The following is a 21,412-nucleotide window of genomic DNA, read 5'->3' as shown; positions in this document are numbered from 1 at the left end:
TTATGTAATACATCCAGGAATAAAACCGGTCTGGAAGCAGCGAGCAGAATAAAGCTTCGCTGAATGCACAGCGTAAACTCTGAAATGTGCTCAGTTAAACTCTGCTAGCTAAATGCATTTCCATTTGCACGTCTTGTTTTCCATGACATCTGAACCTGGGATCAGGTTCTAAAGCTCTGCGTTTAGTTTAATGAACAAAAGCAAACACAACCAGTTTTACAGTGCAGTGTTGACCAATCAATCCAGTAAAATGAACTCTGCACTCAGCTTCTTTATAAAGTTGAGCAATACAAAAAATGTGATGATTTGAGAATCTAGAGTGTATGATGCACTCTCACATGAACATAGTTTGACTCAAGCATACTGATGAAATAGCCAGTATTATTTAGAAGTGGTTAGCAAAACATGATTTCCCTAGGTTGGTAATAAAGGAGAAAAATATATAGGAGGCTGACTTCAATGTTTTGTTTGTGGTAAGAAAAACAATTAACAAACATTAATCTAGAATAAAAACCCAGGTAGTTTCACACAACCATATTCAACAATTAGTGCATAACCCTGATGATTTTTACTCTACTACAAAATTAAGAAAACACACCCAATAGACTCCACCCAAACATGAGCGGTCTCATTTATTCACCCTCGTGCTGTCATTTCTATTTGACTTTCTTCTGTGAATGAAAAAAATAGAGACGGAGATGGAATAAGGGCGAGATAACCATGATAACTTTTTTTGATTTTGGGTGAAGCAGCCCTTATAATAGTTAAATCATTTGCTTGACTATTTCTTTTGTCTTACTATACATTTACTAGGAAACATGCAATATATATAGATTTTTTTTTTAATTCATATCCACTATAGTTTCACATCCTGTTCTGCACCAACTTCACACAAAGTGCAGACAAACTGAAACCAGACTGAAGAAAAGAAACCAAGCTACACACAGGTGTCATTCCAGAAATAATTTATTTCACTTTCATTTTAATCTTTTTTGTTTTTCTATGATGTGGAAAGAACCAAAAAGAGAAGAAGAAAAATAATATTTGAGGGCAGGAACCAAGATGACCGTTACAAAGTGAGAAAACGCTCCATCACCTTCAGATCTCCCAGCAGAGACAGAAGAGGCTAAAACTGCAGTGTATTACAATGCTCTTTAGATGCACGTGTGTGTGTGTGTGTGTGTACGAATCCGTCTCAGTGTTTCTGGCTTTATCTTAATAAAGTTTCACTGTGCCTTCTAGACCATCAAAACCAATCATGGACCCCAGAGGGTCACCAGTCCCCTCTTGCCTGTCCTGTGGCTGTGGGCCGGAAGCTTTCCTCCCCACTTCCTTCCACGTACAGCGAGGAAAGAGATGCTGAAATACTGAAGATTACCAACACTATGAACCTGTCCGTTCATTAACGTCTCTTTCTAGCTCCGCCCACCGACACTCGTGCTGCTTTCTGCCCTGAAGAGACCGAATCCATCCGGGATTCCTCTTGGATATGTAACGTTCCTCCCCATTTTTATGCTCTTGCTGCATGTCTCACCAACAGGACACACACTTGTACACACACAGATTAAACGCCTTTCATATAATGACCTGTCCTTGGACAAACATCCTAATTTCATGTTTGGCATTAATTATTTGATCCACCCCCCACCACCCTAATCCGAACCCCTCTTAATCCTCCGACAGGAACCATCTACTTAATCCCATGAACAACGCAAATATTAAGAAAGAAAGAAAAAGAAAATACTCAAGTTTTTTTCAAATTCAAGGCACAATGTCTCTCGGTTTCCTCTTTTTGCCCTTAAATTCAGAGTACCACAGATTGAACTGTCAATCACTCATAAGAGGCTCCGCCTTCAGCCCATCGCCTCTCTGCTAGCCCCGCCCTCTTTTAGCTAACACTGTTTAAGAGATGCGTCTGTTCGGGAGTGTTTCACAATCCCACACCAGTGAGTACAAACAATCAAAAACGAACAATGACCATGACAATAACAACAACAACAACAACAACCGAAAAAAAAAAAAAAAAAAAAAAAAAAAACGCCCAAAAAGTCACGTCCTGTTTTCAGTTATGTCAGAGATTTAAGTCACATCCTTCAGCTAATTTTTGGCAAGCTTGTGGTAGATAAGCACTAAGTACTGATAGAGAAGATAAACATACACTATTACGTGTGGTTTAAAGTAGATTCGTTCATCTTTTTTTTTTTTTTTTTTTTTGTATCATTTACTTCTCATAGACTTCAAGGATTTAAGTCGATTTCTCATTCGTCAGTTTAAAGGTTTACGTGAATGCAAGCAGGTTACAGAGTTCGCCGTGGTGTCTCGCTGTAGACGTGGGTCTTGAGGGGGCGAGATGACTTTTTACGAGACCCCATTCACCAGGGCTAGAGCCTCCCCGGGCGAAGCTACGCCATTGCTAGGGGAGCGCTTCGGAGCAGTGCACTCTTCCTGTCTCACGCTAGTCCCGTTTTCCTGAAGAACAGACAACCAAATGCAGTTTAAAACATTGTTCTGAACCTAAAACTGTTCTTTTACCCAAAGCTAAGCCTTAAAACAAATGATGATGGTACAGTGACTTTACACGCACACTGACCTATTACTAATTTATTAAAAAGAGAAAAGACATAGACGAAAAACTAAAAACTGAACTAATATTTAACTTATGATTTATTCAGCTAAGGCTGATGATTCATTGAAATAAATTGAAAAATGCAATCTGGGTACAATATTGCAATTATCAATTTGCAAATGCTTTTACAGCAAAATATTAGTGTGTGTTTCTTTAAATTTCTTTAATAACATTAAGTAGTACAAAATACATGCAAAAACAAAAATGTAATATTAAGCAGAATGATAACCACCATAAATGATAATTATAATTATTTCTTAGTCTCATTGATATATAAATCACAAAATGTTGGCCAAATTTTGCAGTTCTACAAGCCTAAAGCTTTTTTCTCCTCTCAAAAATTTAAATATTTAAACGATATTTAAATCTTCACGAATCGGCTTAAAACCCATGTTTCCATCTTTATTTGACCCTCTAACTTTAGCACTCACTATTTTAATTCTATAAATAAATAAAAAATAAAAACTTTGTATTCTATCCGTTTTCTTTTCATTATATAATTATAAAAAAAAGACCCCCTAATACTAGCTTGCTCTAATCTTTTTCTATTCTATCTGTTTTCTTTTTATTTATTCTATTATTTAAAAGCCCATGCTACGTGTACTGTGTTAAGCTAACTGAGACTTGTTATAGCACTTATATATCATTGCTCTTTTTGTTGTTTTTGATTGCTTGCACGGTCCTCATTTGTAGGTCGCTTCGGATAAAAGCGTCTGCTACATGGCTGAATGTAAATGTAAATGTAGTGTTTGCAGACCTTGGGATGGGACGTGTGCTGGATCACCTCGTTCTTCACCGGGAGATTCTGTCTGCTCTGGGAATCAGCACGAGAGATGAAGTCAGCAACGGTAACTATAAAAACACAGAGAGCCACAGCAGTCAGGTCGAGGGGGAAACGAGCAGCATCTGATCAAACAAGTGGAAAAATCCTATAACCCAGAGCAAGAAAACAGCTCTTTGGGTCAGATTTATATCTTACACCTTCTGTAGACTGTGAAATTAATCTAGTTTGAATCCGGTCAGCAACAATCCCACCCAGCCCCTTCTCTCTCTCAACAATTACTTCCTGTCGCTCTCTACAAATGCTGAATAACAAAGGAAAATAGCCTTAAAAGTTGTAATAAATGTTCTCTCTCTGTAGTCCCTTGCTGTCAGTTTGAGAAGCGATAGGAAATCCAATAGTTGGTGTAGGACAGAGTATGTTGTTTAAAAAGCTAAAAACGCTGTACAGTTTTACAAAGCCTTCATTATAATGCACAGAAGAAGAAAAAAAAACAGTCTGTAACACTCCATGTCCATGAAATGATTGTTTTGTTAAATTAAGCTGATCTTTAGACTAACAGACGAACAACCCACTGCATTTAATAAATTAATTGGGTTGATTGTCCACAGTGGGAGGATTAGGATTAAACTTGCAGCAGCTAACATCTCGTGATTCAATAAATCAGACATAATGAGTCAAGATAACAGTAAACAACAGTGCATTATAATGAAGGATTTGTGAAACTTGTTAAAGTTTTTAGCTTTTTAAACAACATACCCCGTCCTACATCAACTACGCACAAGTTTCCTATCATGTTTGCCTATGAAAGACGATTGAACCAATCAGATTAGGTAAGGGGCGGGGCTACACGTGCAGGCTGCAGCTGGGTGTACTTGGATTTTTTTTCTCCTTCTCTATGGATTTATATTTGATTAAAAAAAAAAAAATTACGTAACTTTATTAAACTGAACGTAGCTTTTTAAGAAAAGATCTAAAATATGCTAATACAAAAGAAGAAAAAAGATTTTCGTTTGGCGTTTTGACACAAACTTCTTGTGGGAGGGGCTTATCAGTGATCTACTCTGATTGGATAGTGAGCTTTTGATGGACAGGTGCTCTCGACCTGGATGTACAGGCGTCACTCAGTTGCGCGCATATTGGAAAGATGAGCTCTCAGGAGAGACATGGAGTGGCATCATCTTTCTCCTTGTGAATAACAATAATAACCCGCAACGAACTGTTGCACGCTGTAACATGAATAAAACTTGTATCAATGTTATTGGTTACTTCAGTAGCACAAGTTTACATCAAGCGGAGGAGGAAGACGATGCTGCTCCGTGTCTCCCCTGAGAGCTCATCTTTACAGACTGAGACGATCGAAGGTCAAATATTATTTACATATTTAGTAATACAAAGCACAAAGTATTGCATACCAATCACCGCGAGAGCTTTCCAAATGCGTGCCACTGAGTGACGTCTGTACTTCCCGGTCGGAGAGCATCTGTCAATCAAAAGCTCACTATCCAATCAGAGTAGATCACTGTTGAGCCCGCCCCCACGAGAGGTTCGGGTCAAAACACTAAACATAATCTGTAACAATGCATTCAGAATCCACGATTAGTGAAATCGAATCTTTGAAAAACATCAACACAAGGATGAAGCATATTTGAAGAGCCTGTTAAATTTGTTTTTTTTCATTCTCATTCTATTTTTCTTCTTTTGTAATGGCATATTTTTGATAGTTTCTGAAAAAGTTACATTCAGTTTTCTAAAGTTACGTTAATAATTCTCTCAACTATAACACTCTCTCACTTGGCTGTCTGTCGCGGCTGGTGGAGCCCCCTTCAGGACGACTGCCTCGGGTGCGACGCCGGCGGCTTCTATTGCGGCGCTGGGGCCTGCCCTCCTCTTCTGAGGGAAATGAGCCAAGACAGAGAAGGCATGAGATGCAACGGGATCGATTTATTTTTAAATTTATCATCTGAGGCATTTCTACGAAATTGCCATCAAACAATGTTCTTTGATGATTCTTTATGACCCCAAGGCTTTCCTATTCTTCCTAATCTTTTCTGAAGAATACGGATACCGTTGTTTAACAAATGTAACTTGTTGCTTAAAATCTGATCAAAGGCTCTCTTGTGCAGGAGTGGCTTTCAGTTGCCATTACCTTGGAAATAAACGTAATGCTCTTACTCTTCCTGAGACAATTTTAGCTCATTGAGCTAAAAAAAAAAAAAAAAAAAAAAAAAAAAAAGATAAAAAAAAACTGAAATCTTTAGGTAGGGCTGGGTTGACAAATTTCTAAGGCTGATCCGAATATCCTTTTTTGAGCTTCAAAGCTTCGGTAGTAATCAACACTGAATCAACACGCGAGCCGGAAGCAGCTGGAACGGACACTGCACTAGTGATATAAAAAACACAGGTCTGATAAAAGCAATAAATATTGACAAATTGTTATTAGGCTGGTTGGAGAATGTGTGTGTGTGTGTACAAACTATATTTTTAATACTTTAGGAAATATGGTTTCGAAAAATGGGGCAGTATGATAAGCTAAATGTGGGACAGTACTGCAGTCAAAAATGTGTAGGGGCTTGTTTTTTTGCGCAAAATGATGATTACAGGGTTTTAGTGTTGTTATGCAATATTAGAATGCTGTTATTGCAGATGCGATTATAGATGATGATGATAATGGTGGTGTCTTGAGATGCAAAGGACTGCTTGTTTTCAGAGAGGTTTTTTATTAAGGTTGTTCTCAAGGTTTGTGCAGGCTAGAGGTTTTCAAATAGACAGTTATGATTCTATGTGTTTGTTTAGCAAAAGAGAAAGCATTAGGCAAATTGGTCAAATGTTTTTAACAGCAGTTCACTGCACCTTAATGAATTCTGAACCAAGCCTGATCTAGCCTAAAGTTAAGCATAACTTAACCTAAAGCCTCAACTGTAGTATATTTGGCCTTCAGAAAGGCCTAGGTTATGCCTGCTGTGGTTGTGTTTGTTGAACTAGAGAACAGTCAGGAATTATATCAGACGACTTGCACTAAGATCACTCATGTGTCTATGATTTATTTTATCAATAAGGTATCTGCATTTTCTCTTGTTATTTATTTAGGACACATCCTGGGGTTTTTAAAATGGTATTGGGTGTGGATTTCATGTTTTGGCTACACAACGCAATGTGTCACAGAATTAAACCAAATGTCCCACATTAGGGCGATTCAGCCTACTAGGTATACTACTTACAGAACTCCCACACAGCTGAGGTCTTCTGCATTCAAGTCAAGCACACGCACTCTAACAGCACGGCTGTTTAACTGGAGATTAGGGCTGGGCGATATGGAGCAAAAAAATATATCTCGATATACGATATATATCTCGATATTTTTACAGGAAAAATAACCCCTCAAAACTACTGCAAAAACAAATATGCCAAACATTACATGTTTAGGTGCCTATGAAATGTTTAATTTTTTTCTTCACCATATGTTTTATTGGTACCTAATTCTGTGTTTGAACTTAGTGTTATTATTTAAATGTGAAATGTTTTTTCCCCTCTGAAATTCTGTGTATTTACATTTTTCTGGTTATCAAATGAAGGCATAAAACATTCATTTAATTTATCTTTTAATTATTGAAAATTAAACCAACTTTTGGTGAGCAAAGGGGATTTACTATTAAAAAAACATTGAAGAAATGCTGTGTGGTTATTCCTTAAATTATATTTGTTTAATTTTAATAGTAGTAGTAGTGGGCTATGTACATTCTGCTGAACAATAGTAATAGATTTCTGGCAAATACTTGTCTTTAAACTAAACCAGACTTTTATTTTGACGGGTTACCGTACCGTTACAGTTCTGTGTATGTGATACTACAGTCTATGATGTGATATGACTATATGCAAGCGCGAATGAAGACCGTTTTGCGGGGGATGGCAGCTGCTTAAAAAAATAAAATAAATTAGAATCTCAAAATTGAATATCGAGTGCCAACCCACTGACTGAATATTCAAATATCCTGGTCAAGCCCTACAAATTTCAAGATTCGATTAGATTTTCATTCACAAACTTGCGATTTGATTCAATATTATTTTGTATATACACACACACACACACTCAATATCGGAGTAGCTTTCTAGCAGTGGAGAGAAACTCAAGGAGTGGGAAGGGCTCTAATCAGGCGCCAAGGTGGTTCGGTTTCTTTTTGATAGGAGAGTAACGTTGACTTCGCTTTTTTGTTTCACACAACTGAATATGCTTGTGTGTCATCTTCACTTGTTTTCGCGATAAACATTGCCATGGTTGCATACTTATGCTTGGGGTGGAGATTTCAAAATAGTGGTGAGCAGAGCCGTTGAGATACAGAGTTGCGAGCACTGATCTATAATGGAGAACATTTGCCGCTTTTCCACAGAAATTAACCGGAACAATTGTACCAGGAACTTTTTTCCCCAGGAACTATTTCACCCCCAGACCTGTTGCTTTCTGCATTTCCACTGCGGTGTAAAGTACCGGGAAGATTAGGCAAATAGTCTGGTGACGTAGGTCTGTGACAAGCAAATATGGAATTTAACCGAATAAAAAATTAAAATAAATGTAACGTAACAAAAAACAACAACAACAAAAAACAACCAACAAAACTAGGCAACCAACTGCATTCCGAAACTCTTTCTTGTTTTCTTTTAATGGGCAGTCTTGGCTGAAACTCATTCAAATTGTTGGGAACACATGTTAGGTAAAAACTGTTAGCATGAATGCACTAAGTAGCTTTGGAAAAAAAGCATCATTTAATTTAATTCCCTATTAAGCGGTTTCACTGCAAATATAGTATAACTGCCTATTATCTAAAACGAAACATGAACTATAAAACGTTTCATAAAATACAACTAGTGGCCAGATTTCCGAGAGAAAAAACGAATGCGTTAAAATGGTAAAAACTATTGTAATTTCCTCAACTCTCTAGCGAGAGTGCCAAAACACTGAAATAAATGATGAACAATTGGCTGCTCTATTACACGCTTTACTTCCACATTCTTCTTTTTCTATGAAAACGAGAGTGTCCCTGCTGTTTTTATAGAAGTCTAAAGGAGTGTCGCAACTCTGTTTCTCAACGGCTCTGGGGCGATGTCCCGCTGGGGTATGGGCCTGTTTCTTTGGGTGGTTTCAAATAATCAACATCGTTTGGCAAAAATGGCTTCGTGCACCTTTAATTATTGCCCCCACTGCTTCATGATCAGGTCGCAGGCTGACACACATAATAACCTACTGGTCACCATTACTTGTACCCATGTTCTGTTGTCAATGAACATGGGTATGTGCTACAACTCCTGACCCCAGGGTCCTATGAGGGTCCTATGTATACTATTGTCTATGACAAAGCTGCTGATTTTTCTGGACTGGAAAAATTGGACTGCCGACAGCTATCTAAGCTGATTTAAGGAAACGATATTAATCGTTCTGTTAAAATGAGAACCAATTAATATCGAGATATCGGTATTTTTTACCCAGCCCTACCTTACAGAGGATGTACAGTACTGTTCAAAAGTTTGGAGACAGGAACATTTTAAATGAATAATGCATAATAATATTAATAAATAAAATAATAAAATCCCACAAAAATATTAAGACATTTATGAAAAAATATTTATAAACTATATTATAACTGAAAACGGTTATTAAAAATTGTAATATCTCAAAGCAGCTTTGGCTAGCATAAGAGGATGAGCAAAACATCTTGATAAACAATCTCACCAATCCAAAACAAGCAAAACTAGGCCATCTGACCACAACAGCATCATAACTTCACCACTTTCCTTCCAAATAATCAGTTAAAAAAAGAAAAGAAAAAAAAAGGTGTTGAGCAGACACCCAGTGAGTAACCACAGAATAGAACAACAACGTGAAATGCAGAGATGAAGCATTTCTTACAGTTGCACCTTGACACCCCTTGATGTCATAAGAGCATATTTCATTTGAAATGAAACAAGAGGAAGCTGTTAAGAAGTTGTAAAACCGCTATGCAAAAAAAAAAAAAAACAGTGGCCGAGATACAACTATTTGAAAATCTGAGGGTGCAAAACATATTTGCCTTGAAATTTTTCCAAATGAAGTCCTTATCAATGCACATTACTAATCTAAAATTAAGTTTCGGTATATATATATTTATACTTAGAAAATATCTTCATGGAACATGATCTTTACTTACTATCCTAATGATTTTCAGAATAAAAGAAAAATGTAATCCTGGCCATTGCTACAAATATACTCATGCTATTGACTGTGTTTTGTGGTCCAGGGTCCCAAACGTTCTTTTTAAATCAATCAGTGTGCATCAAAATAAACTGAAAGTGTCTCATACCCAGTCCGTTCTCACTGGCGGCTGCCTGACTGTCAGATTCATTAGCGGCTGCATCTATAAGGCTGGGTTCCTGGTCGTTTCTCCGACGGCGTGAACGTCTCCTACGGTCAGTGCCGCCCATGCTTTCACTGGCATCTGTGTCAGCGCCTAATTCAGCTTCTCCCTCCAGGAGAGAGTACGGGTTACTGTCAGGATCTCGGAGCACTGAAACACACAAAAACACAGATGTTCAGCAGGACGCAGGAGTTTTTGCATGTGCATTATTGCATTATTAATAAATGATAAAAAAAACAAAACAAAAAAAACATGGTTCCCACATAGTTTGACAATTTAGTTTATGACTTAAGACTGTTATGCTTTACTGTACAACAATTTAGTATTTCCCAGCAAAGCCATTTCTCTCTAATTAAGTATTTTACATCATAACTAGAAAAAAAAAAAAAAATAGCACTCTTTAAAATGTAGTTTTAATTAATTGCAGTCAGTTCATACCTGAGCTGATAGTGTTGGTGTTTCGTGGCCCTGGTCCTCCACGGCCTCTGCTTGCACTGGTGCCACGGCCCCGTCCTCCTCGCTTTGAGCCTCTGTCATCTCCTCCAACACCTTTAGGCCTGAGCTCTCGCTCTGCTATCTCTTCTGTCTCTGATGCATTTGACAATTCAGAGTTTGTTCCTGCAGAGAAGACAAGGATACAGAAAGAAGAGTGTGTTATGCAGCTGGCAGCCACAGAAAGATTTTGTTCAGATTAAAATCTATTTTCAGTTAAATGCAACATGCACTCAGTCGATAAACACCACGTTTTTTTTTTAAGTCTATTAATGTATCTCTAATGAAAAGTTTTAGAAAAGGGATGTGGTGGGTTTTTGCGCCATCTAGTGGTTGTCTTAACCTTGTTGCACCTGCAATCTTAATTCAACCTACATTAAACCATGAAATAGATATAATTCAAATGTATAGAGTTGACTCTCACCATAGCCAGAGTATGCATTGTTCGGTTTGCGTCCTCGTCCTCTTCCTCCATAGGTGCGTGTGGTCTGCAGGGAGTTGGTGCTGTCGTCCGTGAGGTAACCTCTTTCACGCTCGCCGGTGACCCCTGAACCGGAGCGGCTGGGGGGTGCGCGGTATCCCACCCCAATCTGACGGAGCTGTTCATCGATCTGTAGGCGCTCAAGACGCAGCTGCTCCACCTCCTGTCAGATACAGAGAGAGAAAGCACTGCTGTTACTGCTGTTAAACCACACGCAGAGTTACAGATCTAACAAAAGTAATATAATGCAATCATTTCTGGTTTTGTTGTAATAGCAATGCTAATTATGCTATTATTATCAATGACGCTATATAAGATCATATGCAATATGTAATAAAATAAATGCAATGTCACACAACACATAAGATACAATATATTTTATTGCAATAATATAATAAGGATCAGAAGATAGAATATATGCATTGGTGTCTAAAAAAAAAAAAAATCACAATATTATAATGCATGAAAATTTAGAATTTTTTTTTCTTTAAGTGCAAAGAGTTTTCACAATTTAGTTTATTAGACACAGAAATTAAACCTCTCGGAGGCTGATGAAATGATCGGCTTTGAGGTTCTTCATAGCATGTCTCAAGCTGGATGATCTGCACAGACAGCCTTTATTGCAGTGGGTTTTCACTAGATGCAACATGTCTGTTAACGTGTGTGAAGGTGTCAGATCAGAATGTGACAGCTGGGGGTTTGAAACAGCAGCTGAACGCTGACAGAGGAGGGCAATGTGCTAGATCTGGGCTGGGATGGACAGGGGAAACAGCTATTTTGAGAGGCGCCTGGGTAGGTGGCATGTAATCCACACTTTGCCCCCTCCCCCGCCAAATACACCCCCAATGGGGGTATTTTTAGCATCAGTGGTTATGTTCGACCAACAGCTTTCCATGAGATCAGTTAAGAGAGAACAGTTTATTTCAAAAGCTCGTCTTTTGTAAGTTACAATGAATTGAATTGAACTTTTGAGTCTTGAACAAAAACGGAAAAAACACGATCAGTTCAGAAGCTGAATGACACCCTTTACGCACAGCGACTGACCTGAAGGTAGGCCACGTGGTACTCGAGCAAGGCCTGGGCGTTACTGATGTTCTCCTTGGTTCCAACAAAGATGAAGGGAACCGTTCCCTGGATAGCAAAGACAAAGAGGAACAACATTTCTGATGTTAGTAAAATCAAAAGCTATCTCAGAGACTAAACACTCATAATGTGTGCGCTTGCATGAAAATAAAGGGTTTGTTACTAAGTTTGTGCTGTTTTCCTGACTGAGGATGGATTTAGCTGTAACAGTGAGAGGTTTGTTTTATGATGTGGGCGGCTCATTCACCTCTTGGCTGCTCACAGTGTTGTCTCTGCCAGCCCCCTGCCTGCCTACCTCCTCCCTGGGCAGCTTTTTATCATTGTCCCCTTCGATCCGCACTCGAACCACGCCCGATTTGTCTACTATCTCCTGGATTATTTTGCCGTTTTTGCCAATGACTTTGCCTGTTGTGGACGAGAGAGAATCATTGGGTAAGAGCACTTGGGCTTTGGCAGATTTTCAGAAATGATGCTTTGCCAATGTCTGAACTGCATTCAGTCTAACAAGCAGAAAACCAACTCGCCTACAAGGTTCCTGGGAACCGGGAAGGAATCCTCCATGAACTCCAGATACGTCCTGGCCTGCTTCACAGCCTCTGGGGTCTCGAGTCCAAAAGAACAACGCATCAAAATCACTGCTGTCACTTATCGTTGTCAATAACACCAGATGAACTGAAAGGAAAGACAAGCACCTCTCCGTAGATCCTGAATGTACAGCTCTCTTCCTCCAGCTCAATGGCAGTGATGCCGGGAACTTTTCGGGCCTGCTGGATGTTGGCACCGTGAGAACCGATGGCCAGACCCATTAGATCCTCACGCACCCTCACTTCCTCCTGATACGCAGACGCCAGCTGTTTACTTGTCTGCGGCACACAAAAAAACAGTTTAACCAGCACGACCAGAATCACTTTTACAGGAGCATGCATATAATGACAAGCAAAACAACAACAACACAGAAACAATTGCACTAACAACTTTATAATTAGAAATCTGAACTGCAGAGGAATTCATTCCATGAACGTGGAGCTTGAAGGCAAAAAAATAAAAAGCACAGATGACAAATTTGTATATGCAGGAAATATTGTAAAAGTGACTCAAATTAAGCAGTTATATCTCCACATGATGGCTTTCGCTGTCATGACTAGCTAACCTATTTAGCATGTAACAAATTAAACAACAGTTTGTGCACCTCTAAGTGTTTGGTGGCCTCCTCGTTGCGGGACATCAGCATGAGTTTGGTGCGAATGCTCCTGAAGTGCATGTCACTCAGTAGAGCTGCTCGTTTCACCGTGCACTCGCTCGTGGACTGAGGAGACACAGACAGACACGTTCAGACACAACTCTGTATGTTTCAGTATCATAACGAGAGAGTAAACCAAATTAAACACTGACCAGGACTATGAGTTGGTGTGTAAAGGTGTTGTAGAAGATGCAGTTGGCTCCGATTGCTTTCCTGAAGTCTTTGTGAATGTTCTCAGTCAAACAGCTGCATCGTTCACAAAAGAAAAAATACATTCAATTCTTCCAAAATACATTAAAAATGTATGTGTTTTTTCACAATTAGAGTGAGCTTCTTTTTAGAGAACCATGAAATCGATTTTCTTTTTCCCTAAATGCAGTGTTATCTATTTTATTTTTATTTTTTTCATTAAAAATTGAGTCAACGGAAATAAATGAATAACACTTTACCAACTTAATCTTTTAAAATGAAGTCATACGAAAATAAAACAATTTACAACTTCATCAAACATCAAATAAGATACAGCACAACACAACTGTACAATATTCCTTAAAACGATTATTGTTGTTATTATTATTGTTTATTGCAAAGCCCCATCACACACACAATTTGTTGAGGTCAACATTGGCTTAATTTGGTTAGCTAAAAACAACTTGCATGCACATTTAGTCTGAGTGGACACAATCTGTGAACTAAAAAGTGAAGTGAACGCTGCATGTGTGTCTTACATGTCTCGGAGATCCTCGGGAACAGCGATGGGGACTTTGTAAAAGGAGTTTTCAGACGAGGGGCTGTTGGGATTGACCGGCCGGATTCGCTCCGATGTGACAATTTCGTTGTATGTGGCGTCGCATGCTGCATATTCGATCACATAGAACTGAACAGAGAAAAAATAATAATAATGTTACAATGCCCACCACACATTCAACAAAAAAAAAAAATAATCAATGCATGCTGCACATGGCTAATAGCTTATGTACTTAAACCGGATTATTACGCTCTTGAATATTTTTTATTGAATAAACATTGCATTCTTGAGTCAAGACTGTTAAGATGTAAAACTGACCATATAATAAAACCATTAAACCCCAAACCAGTTTTATCTGGCAAGTACGCATGAAACAAGCGTGATCACGGGTCACAATAGCTTCTTTCACAACCTCACCACTTTAAAGACACAGCAAACAGACCGAAGCTGCTCAAAGACGGTTTTGTTGTGCGAGACAGAAGCATTAAGCTAACATTAAGTATCTACTGCCTGTAACACAGTAAAATCGATTGAAGATAATCTGAGAACAGCCCCTGTAATAACAGAGCGGCCACGTCTCATATCAGCAGTAACACACGATTACACTCGCTGACCTAGAATGCATTCAAGAGTCAAGTCTAAATTCGTCCTATTATTCGACTGCCCCAGTATCAGAATGAATGTGTGCAAGAGGGAGAACACAGTTCCCCAGTGAGAGGTCTGCCTGCCAACTCATGTGCTACCTTAACCTAATTAACCAAAAAGTGTGTGTGGAGACAGGTTTAAACGGGAGCTTATGCCAGGAAACACTTCATGGCAGACATAAGCACTTACATTTTTAATCAGTGTTAAGAAAACTACAATTTGTGCATCATAAGACTTTATTGTAAATGTCAGTATTTTACTGTGACCTTACAATTATGTTCCAGGTTCAATAGAAGCAAAGCTCTACCATATGATGTTGATTACCACATTAAATAATTTAGATATCTTCCTCAGAATTAAAAAGGGTGTACATTACTGAACTTTCATTTTAAACCGAGCAACACATTAGACCAGGATCGTTATAGATCTAGCTTATGCATATTATAAAGCTTAAGGCGATCCGCTATTAGATCACCAGGGGGATCAGTCTGACTCAATAAATGAGATCGCTCTCGTGTTTATGGGTAACTGGGTCAGTGCTGCAGATGTGTGTGTGTGTGTGTTAAAGGCCTACTGGAGTCCCTGAAAGACCCTCAATCGATATTCATATATTCACTTTGGACTCCACTTCAGAGTAAATAACAAGAGACAGATCGCTTGAAATGCAGACCCCGTGACCCACATCTGATCAAACATGTGCGCAGAGGTCGCTTGCACACCTGGACCCGACTTACCTCTCCCTTCATCATCCTCACCCTCGCTAACCACCAGCCGCAGGGCTCCTGCTCGTTGGCTCTGGAGTAAACCTGAAGGGAAAAGACCAGCTCAGGTGATTGTGCATGAAAACACTAAAAGAAATGTGTCTCTGTGTTTAACAGAAAGCAAGAAATGACTTCGTATTATAATAGGAGTGTGTGTGTGAATGCTTGTATCCAGTGATCGACTAGAAATTGGCAATACTGAGATTACGATGCATATATTTGTAAGATTTAATAAAAGCAAATAAGACTTGCTCTATACAGTTGCTGAAATGTAAATTCTCAAAATATTTAGTCAATCCACTTAAAAACAATGCATGCATTAATAAAGCATAATTCATCAACAGTGCTGCATTATTCATCAACAGTTTTGTTTGGTTTTGGATCCATCTCAGTGATGTTAACTGGTCATTTGGGCAATTTCAAAGAAACTATAGTTGCACCAGAATTAAGATACTGGCTGATACTAATAATGACAAGAATTTTCATGTTATGATCAATAATAAATAGTACTAACAGACACCAGAATTTTATACGGCATGGTCAAAAATTTTTTAATAAAATGCAATTTAGGCATCACAATCACTAATATCAGCCATTGACAGACATATTGCATTTCACTCCGAAATGGCCAAATATCAAAAGAATAATCTGTTTATTACTAATTGTATTCATGTGATTCAAGTTATGCACGTGTTAGCAAGATACTGTGTTTGACACACAGGAGAAATCTAGATTGAACAAACAGAAATTGAAGAAAATATAAGTTGTCTCTCACATGCTTTCATCAAAATACATCATTTTAATCTCTGAAATGACTTCTCGCATAAATGTCACAGCGGCAGTGGGAAGATAACACCCGTTTATATTTCTAAATCCAATCAAATCAGATTTCTCTCAAGTTCAATGTGTTTTAAAAACCTTCATGTTGTTTTAAAGAATGACCCGTGTTTAGCGCTATGGAAAGTGGCGTAAGATGAGAATCTTAAATATGTTTTAGATTTCAAAGGGCTATTTCTCCAGCGATGATTCATCTGTTTCAGGGTGCTGATCTGAGGAGTGCTCCGGGTGTTTCGGAGTGAATGTACCCCTACCTCCACCTCATCTCCCTCACAGATGTCCTTGTGGTACTCGGCTGGGGGTGGCAACCTCACGTCACTGAACGGCAGCTGTCTCTCTGGTTGCCAGCTTGTGGAAAGAAGACACACACAGACACACAGTTGTCAGTCAGCTTTCTAATGACAGGACAGGTATAACTCGACACCCCACTTCCAAAAACCATGGGCTCAATGGCCTAACACACTCATGTCCCTGTATTTTATTTCTATTACACACAAATCTAACAAGACTGCAAGCACATGGTCTCAGAGAGATGACCGTGCTCTTGTGGTTGTTCATTGGTCAGCAGAGCGGTCACTGTCTCGTACTCCCCTGCCTGCAAACCTCATCGGGCTATTAATGGATCTAACTCAGCCCGAAACGGGGAGTGAGAGAAGGACAGAAAGAAAAAAGCCAGGAGCAGGGAGACATGGAGGGGGGACAGGAGAACTATAAAGAGCTGTCCGAGAGAGTTAGCACAGACGCTGAGAGAGACGAACTGGAGCACATTGCTGAAGGAAAAGTGGAAGTGATCTATCAGTTCAGCTCTAAAGAAAACAAGCTGACTGTGAGATAAATCCACTTTACACAAAAAGCATTTAAAAAGAGTGAATGTCTATAATATCTGTATAGTTACAATGCATTCAACTTCATGTGCTGTACTATTATGGGTTTAATAAAATAAATGCATCCACTTTTCTTTTCATTATTTAATATATACACAAATGCCGTTCAAAAGTTTGGGGTCACTGAGATTATTTAAAAAAGGTTTCTGGAAATAACTTTTATTTTCACCAAGGCTCCATTTATTTGAACAAAAATACAGTAAAAACAGCTATATTATCTTGTGATATTTTACTACAATTAAAAAAAAAAAATGTTTTCTACTATGATGCATTTTCAAATGTCATTCATTCCTGTGATGGCAAGGCTGAATTTCCATTACTCCAGCCTTTAGTGTAATAAGATCCATCAGCAATTATATGACAGCGCAATTTTGTAACATAAATGTCACTTAATTGAATTGACTTAATTAAATGACTTGACTGTCATTTAATGCATCCTTGCTGAATAAAAGTATTTTTTTAAATCTACTGACCCCAAGCTATTGAACATATTGTGCGTTTTATATGCATGTATAATAAATAAAAACTTTGAAGTTTTAATATAAAGCTCAGACTTGGCGTCCAGCGGCTTCTTTGTTTTCCCAAAACTAAAACCCCTTTGAAGGGGACGGATGCATAACTGTCCTAGACAGTGTTTCTTGTATCTTCTATGATAAACCTCTTTATTTTTTTTATATAACATGACTGGATACCTTCCAAAAAGTGGACCCTTTTGGACCTATATAAAAATATATCTCTCACACATACAAAGATATACATAGATTTTGATATCAAATCAATACAACCGATGGACTGGCTGCAGTACCACTGCTTAAATACCCCGTTAAAAACCGTAGAGGCATATATATATATATATTGTATTTTAACAGGCTAAAACTCTTCTGGTCTTGGCCAACCTTTATTTTTGCTGGTTGTGTAGGTGGCAGAGTGTGAACACGCATCCCAAACAAAACCTTGTCAAACAGGCAGAGCGTTTAGGAAAGAGCATGTCCCGCCAACTTACTTGTTTTCAAAGACTATTGTGAGGGAGTCCTCGTGTACATCCTTGATGAAACCCTAAAAAAAGGAGAGAAGATATGTTCAGCATATGTGCTTTACATGGAAGGAAGTTAGCATCTGTTGTTGAGGGAGTTACATTGCTTGCAATATCTGTGCGAAATGCAAAGGTGGTACAAAAGCATGTGCTTTTACACGTGAAAGTATATATTTTCCGTATGTCACAGGTGTAGTATGTGCTAGCTTGTGAATGCAAGACGTAATTGGGCAGTTGAGAGGAGGAGGCACCTAATGTCCCCTCCTTAAAATCTGTTCCTCATCCGTCACTCCTCCTCCTCCTTCCACAAATCTATCAGATCTGCCATAAAACGATTACTCCAGTCTCCACCCCATCATAGCTTAGCTACATACAGACAATGCCTAATATGGGATGGAGAGACTGAGATGGGAGAAAGAGAGGAAATTCGACAGAGCGAGTGCCAGTGTGTAACCTGCTGGAAAGAAACTAGTGTCTATTCCACAAGGCATATTAAATTCACATACAACACATCACGGTTCTCAAATCCACATTATCCAACTGAGAGGGGCTTCTACAGTATTCTTTACTATATGTCTAAAGGGCATGGCACTGAACCAGAAAAAAAAGTGAATATATTATATATGATTTTAAAAGCCTGCCAATTTACAAGTCAGCAAAGGATCCTGAGAGCAACTGGGCAGGCTTTTAATATAGACTGTCCTGTATTGAATCCTTTCCAACATACTAGATTGTGAAGTCACATGCTCCAGTGTCTGCTGACGTCTATGACCAGGAGAGGCACAGTCTTACGTTAGGGTGCCAATTTTGGGAATGTGACACTACAGACACGCAGGACCCAATGGGAAGAGTGGCAAATAACTATCTATGACGGAGACTCTTGGCCATCTGCGTCCTCCATTCATTGCCCCGTTTGAAGGGAACGGTTAATCAAAGAGCTAGGACTTCAGAATTATGTCTAATTTTAATAAAGCGTCCATTTATTAAAGGGACCACAAGAATGGAAATACACACTCAAGACAGGATCAAATATAATCATTTAAGAATCAGCACATATAGCTGATTACTGTATATAATGGGGCAGACTTCCCTTTTTAATACTACTTGTTGTCCAAAGAGTTGTAAACATGCTAAAAGTTTTCATCCACTCCTATCCTGGTAACAACACTAAGACTTTGGAAACATGTTGCACTCCTTAAACTCTCGACCAGGGGTGAGTTTCCCAAAACCGTAGTTGCTAACCAAGTTAGCAACTTTGTTGGTTGCAATGCAATTTCCCATTCCCAACCAAGTTGCTAACAGGTTAGCAATTATGGTTTTGGGAAACTCACCCCAGATATTTACAGGAGAAAGAGCGAACACTTCAGATCGTCAGCATTTGTTAAATAGTCAATACAGACTTGAAAGAACACACCTGCTAATATAAACAGCGAAGAATGCAGGAGGTGTGTATAAACAGAAGAGAGGAGAGACTAAATTGGCAAGAATTCCTCTTTTACATAACATTACAAGGAGGGGTCGTGAAAGGGAAAAAGTAGAGAGAGAAAGGGATATATCTAGAGAGGAGAGAGGTCGTAATAGTATTTGGTGGGGGTTGAAAAGTGTTGGATGTCAGCAACGAGATCACCTGTTCCTCTCACACCTGCTTCGGTCCCTCAGATTTTAACAGCTCGAGACAGCCGTCACTGTCACCTTACTGCAAAATAGTACATCCCTAAATAAAAAACTGAACTTGCAGATATATATATATATATATATATGGGATGTGATTTTTATTTTTTAGCTGAGGAGTTCACACTTCCACAGCGTTGGATTCAACTTGTGAAACATTGGTTATGGTTTATGACTTTGCAGCTGTAGTTTGATAATTCTGGAGGGTCAAAAACTACAACATCTAAACATGGGACCGATCTCAATCTGAACAAATTCACCTTCACAGGCAACACAGCGGTTCAGAAATGAGTGTTTGGTCCAGATAGCACATTTAGTTGATACAGCTCTCTCTTCATAAATATCATCATGTTTTCTAATCACAAAAGCCGGACTGAGTGGTTTCCCTCAGTCTAATCTAAACTCAAGCTGACCAAACAAAGAGGACAGGCTTGTGAATACACAACCAGTGGCACCACATTTCCCATATGCACATATTAAACAATATAATTTATACTTTACATGCATGTATTGCACTACTCATATTTTGCACAGACTGCACATTGTTCAAACTACTACACTGTAATCTAAGGTTGTTACTGTACAAAGCACAGTAAACTATTTCTATAAAAATATCATTGCACTACTGTTATTTTGCATGGAATAAGCCTGGCACTTTGATATACAAGCTCACAACCTTAGTTTCGTAAAAATGATTGAGAACTACTATGTCAGACACTATTGACTTTCAATGTCTTGAAAGAATGCAAAAAAAAAAAAGTAGTATGTCAGTCTCTTAAATCTCCTTTTGTGGCCCACAGAAGCAAGCAGGGCTTCTGAACAACACAAGGATGATAAATGTCAGAGATTTCGTTTCTGCCTAAAAATTCCTTGTGTGTCTCAAAACAAAGTGCGCTTATCCCATCCTGCCTATGTAGGGTACGTTAGCACACTAGATCTCACTAGAACAGACTCATTTGCTAACAGTACTCGGCGGTTCTCCAGCTAAAATAAAATAAAACTAGCGAGCAGGTCCAAACAACAGAGCTCGCTTACGTCTCGGGCCTCTTTGAAAGAGATGTACATATCGCTGCATCACACCTCAGCTGTCCTGATGCATCAATGCACGCGTACACCAGACCCTTATGGTGTAATATTGTTGTTTTTCTAATGAAGTTACCTTGTAGAAGGCCCCGTTAGAGCCGCGCACCTCCACCGCCAGCCCGTCCATGTTCTCCGGCGCGTCCCCACGACTGTGCCTCTCTTCAGGCGCTCCGACAGCGTGCGAGTCCGGTGCCACCCCCAGCTTCACGGGCCTCTCGCCTTTCTCCGGCCGCTTGTGTGTGTCCAGTGTTTCGGGTGGGAGAGGGGGCAAAGGTAACAGGGGAGCACAGGAGCCACAAGGAGGGGTTCAGCTCCGACGCCAATTCCAGCGGGACCAGTCAATAACTCAATAACGACTGCCTCGAGCGTGAGAGAAGCCGTTAGAGGCAACTCTGGAGCGGGAGTGATGCTGTCTGAAGACGGTGAATGTGAACGAGGTGTTAGCAAAACAGCTAGCGCAGCCGCTAATCAACGGTCACCGACACCTTCTAGCACTTGAACTCACGGTTGTTCCTGCATATATCGGGGTGTTTCGTGAGAGTCCTCTGTGCTTTGTCTGAAAACGCTGTTGTTTAGGACGTCTGTTGTTTAATATGACTGTAGCGCTGCGCTACCTCCAACACACGCCGTCAGAGTGGAGCAGCCAGACTGTGAATGATCC

The 21,412-nt window shown here is 39.3% G+C and overlaps 1 protein-coding gene across 3 annotated transcripts; it reads right to left on the bottom strand.

Moving 5' to 3' along the window:
- Positions 1-948: 948 nt before the first annotated feature.
- On the bottom strand, positions 949-21,412 carry LOC113105863 (fragile X mental retardation syndrome-related protein 1-like). 3 transcript variants are annotated; one of them, XM_026267218.1, is made up of 17 exons: positions 20,828-21,412; positions 17,968-18,020; positions 16,335-16,428; positions 15,217-15,288; positions 13,818-13,966; positions 13,242-13,335; positions 13,039-13,155; positions 12,542-12,712; positions 12,374-12,452; positions 12,097-12,254; positions 11,811-11,897; positions 10,710-10,929; positions 10,232-10,411; positions 9,740-9,943; positions 5,202-5,297; positions 3,384-3,478; positions 949-2,469 (listed from the first exon to the last, which is right to left on the bottom strand). In XM_026267218.1, exons 1-17 carry the CDS (start codon positions 20,876-20,878, stop codon positions 2,359-2,361), a joined length of 2,031 nt encoding a protein of 676 aa, XP_026123003.1. In that variant the 5' UTR covers positions 20,879-21,412; the 3' UTR covers positions 949-2,358. The 3 variants fall into 3 exon arrangements, with proteins under 3 accessions (XP_026123003.1, XP_026123002.1, XP_026123004.1); XM_026267217.1 differs by having other exon boundaries at positions 5,202-5,300; positions 20,828-21,411; XM_026267219.1 differs by lacking the exon at positions 5,202-5,297 and having other exon boundaries at positions 20,828-21,411.

This window comes from Carassius auratus, chromosome 7, assembly GCF_003368295.1.
Source record: "Carassius auratus strain Wakin chromosome 7, ASM336829v1, whole genome shotgun sequence".
Taxonomy (NCBI): domain Eukaryota; kingdom Metazoa; phylum Chordata; class Actinopteri; order Cypriniformes; family Cyprinidae; genus Carassius; species Carassius auratus.
Note: the sequence above shows the minus strand (reverse complement) of the source record. Positions and strands in the feature narration are given on the sequence as shown.

Coding starts and splice junctions, on each gene's coding strand:
- LOC113105863 (XM_026267217.1), bottom strand. CDS start 20,878: ATGGACGGGCTGGCGGTGGAGGTGCGCGGCTCTAACGGGGCCTTCTAC. Junction 12,453..12,541: donor CATTCAGGATCTACGGAGAG/GTGCTTGTCTTT, acceptor TTTGGACTCGAG/ACCCCAGAGGCTGTGAAGCA. Junction 2,470..3,383: donor AGCACACGTCCCATCCCAAG/GTCTGCAAACAC, acceptor TCTGTTCTTCAG/GAAAACGGGACTAGCGTGAG.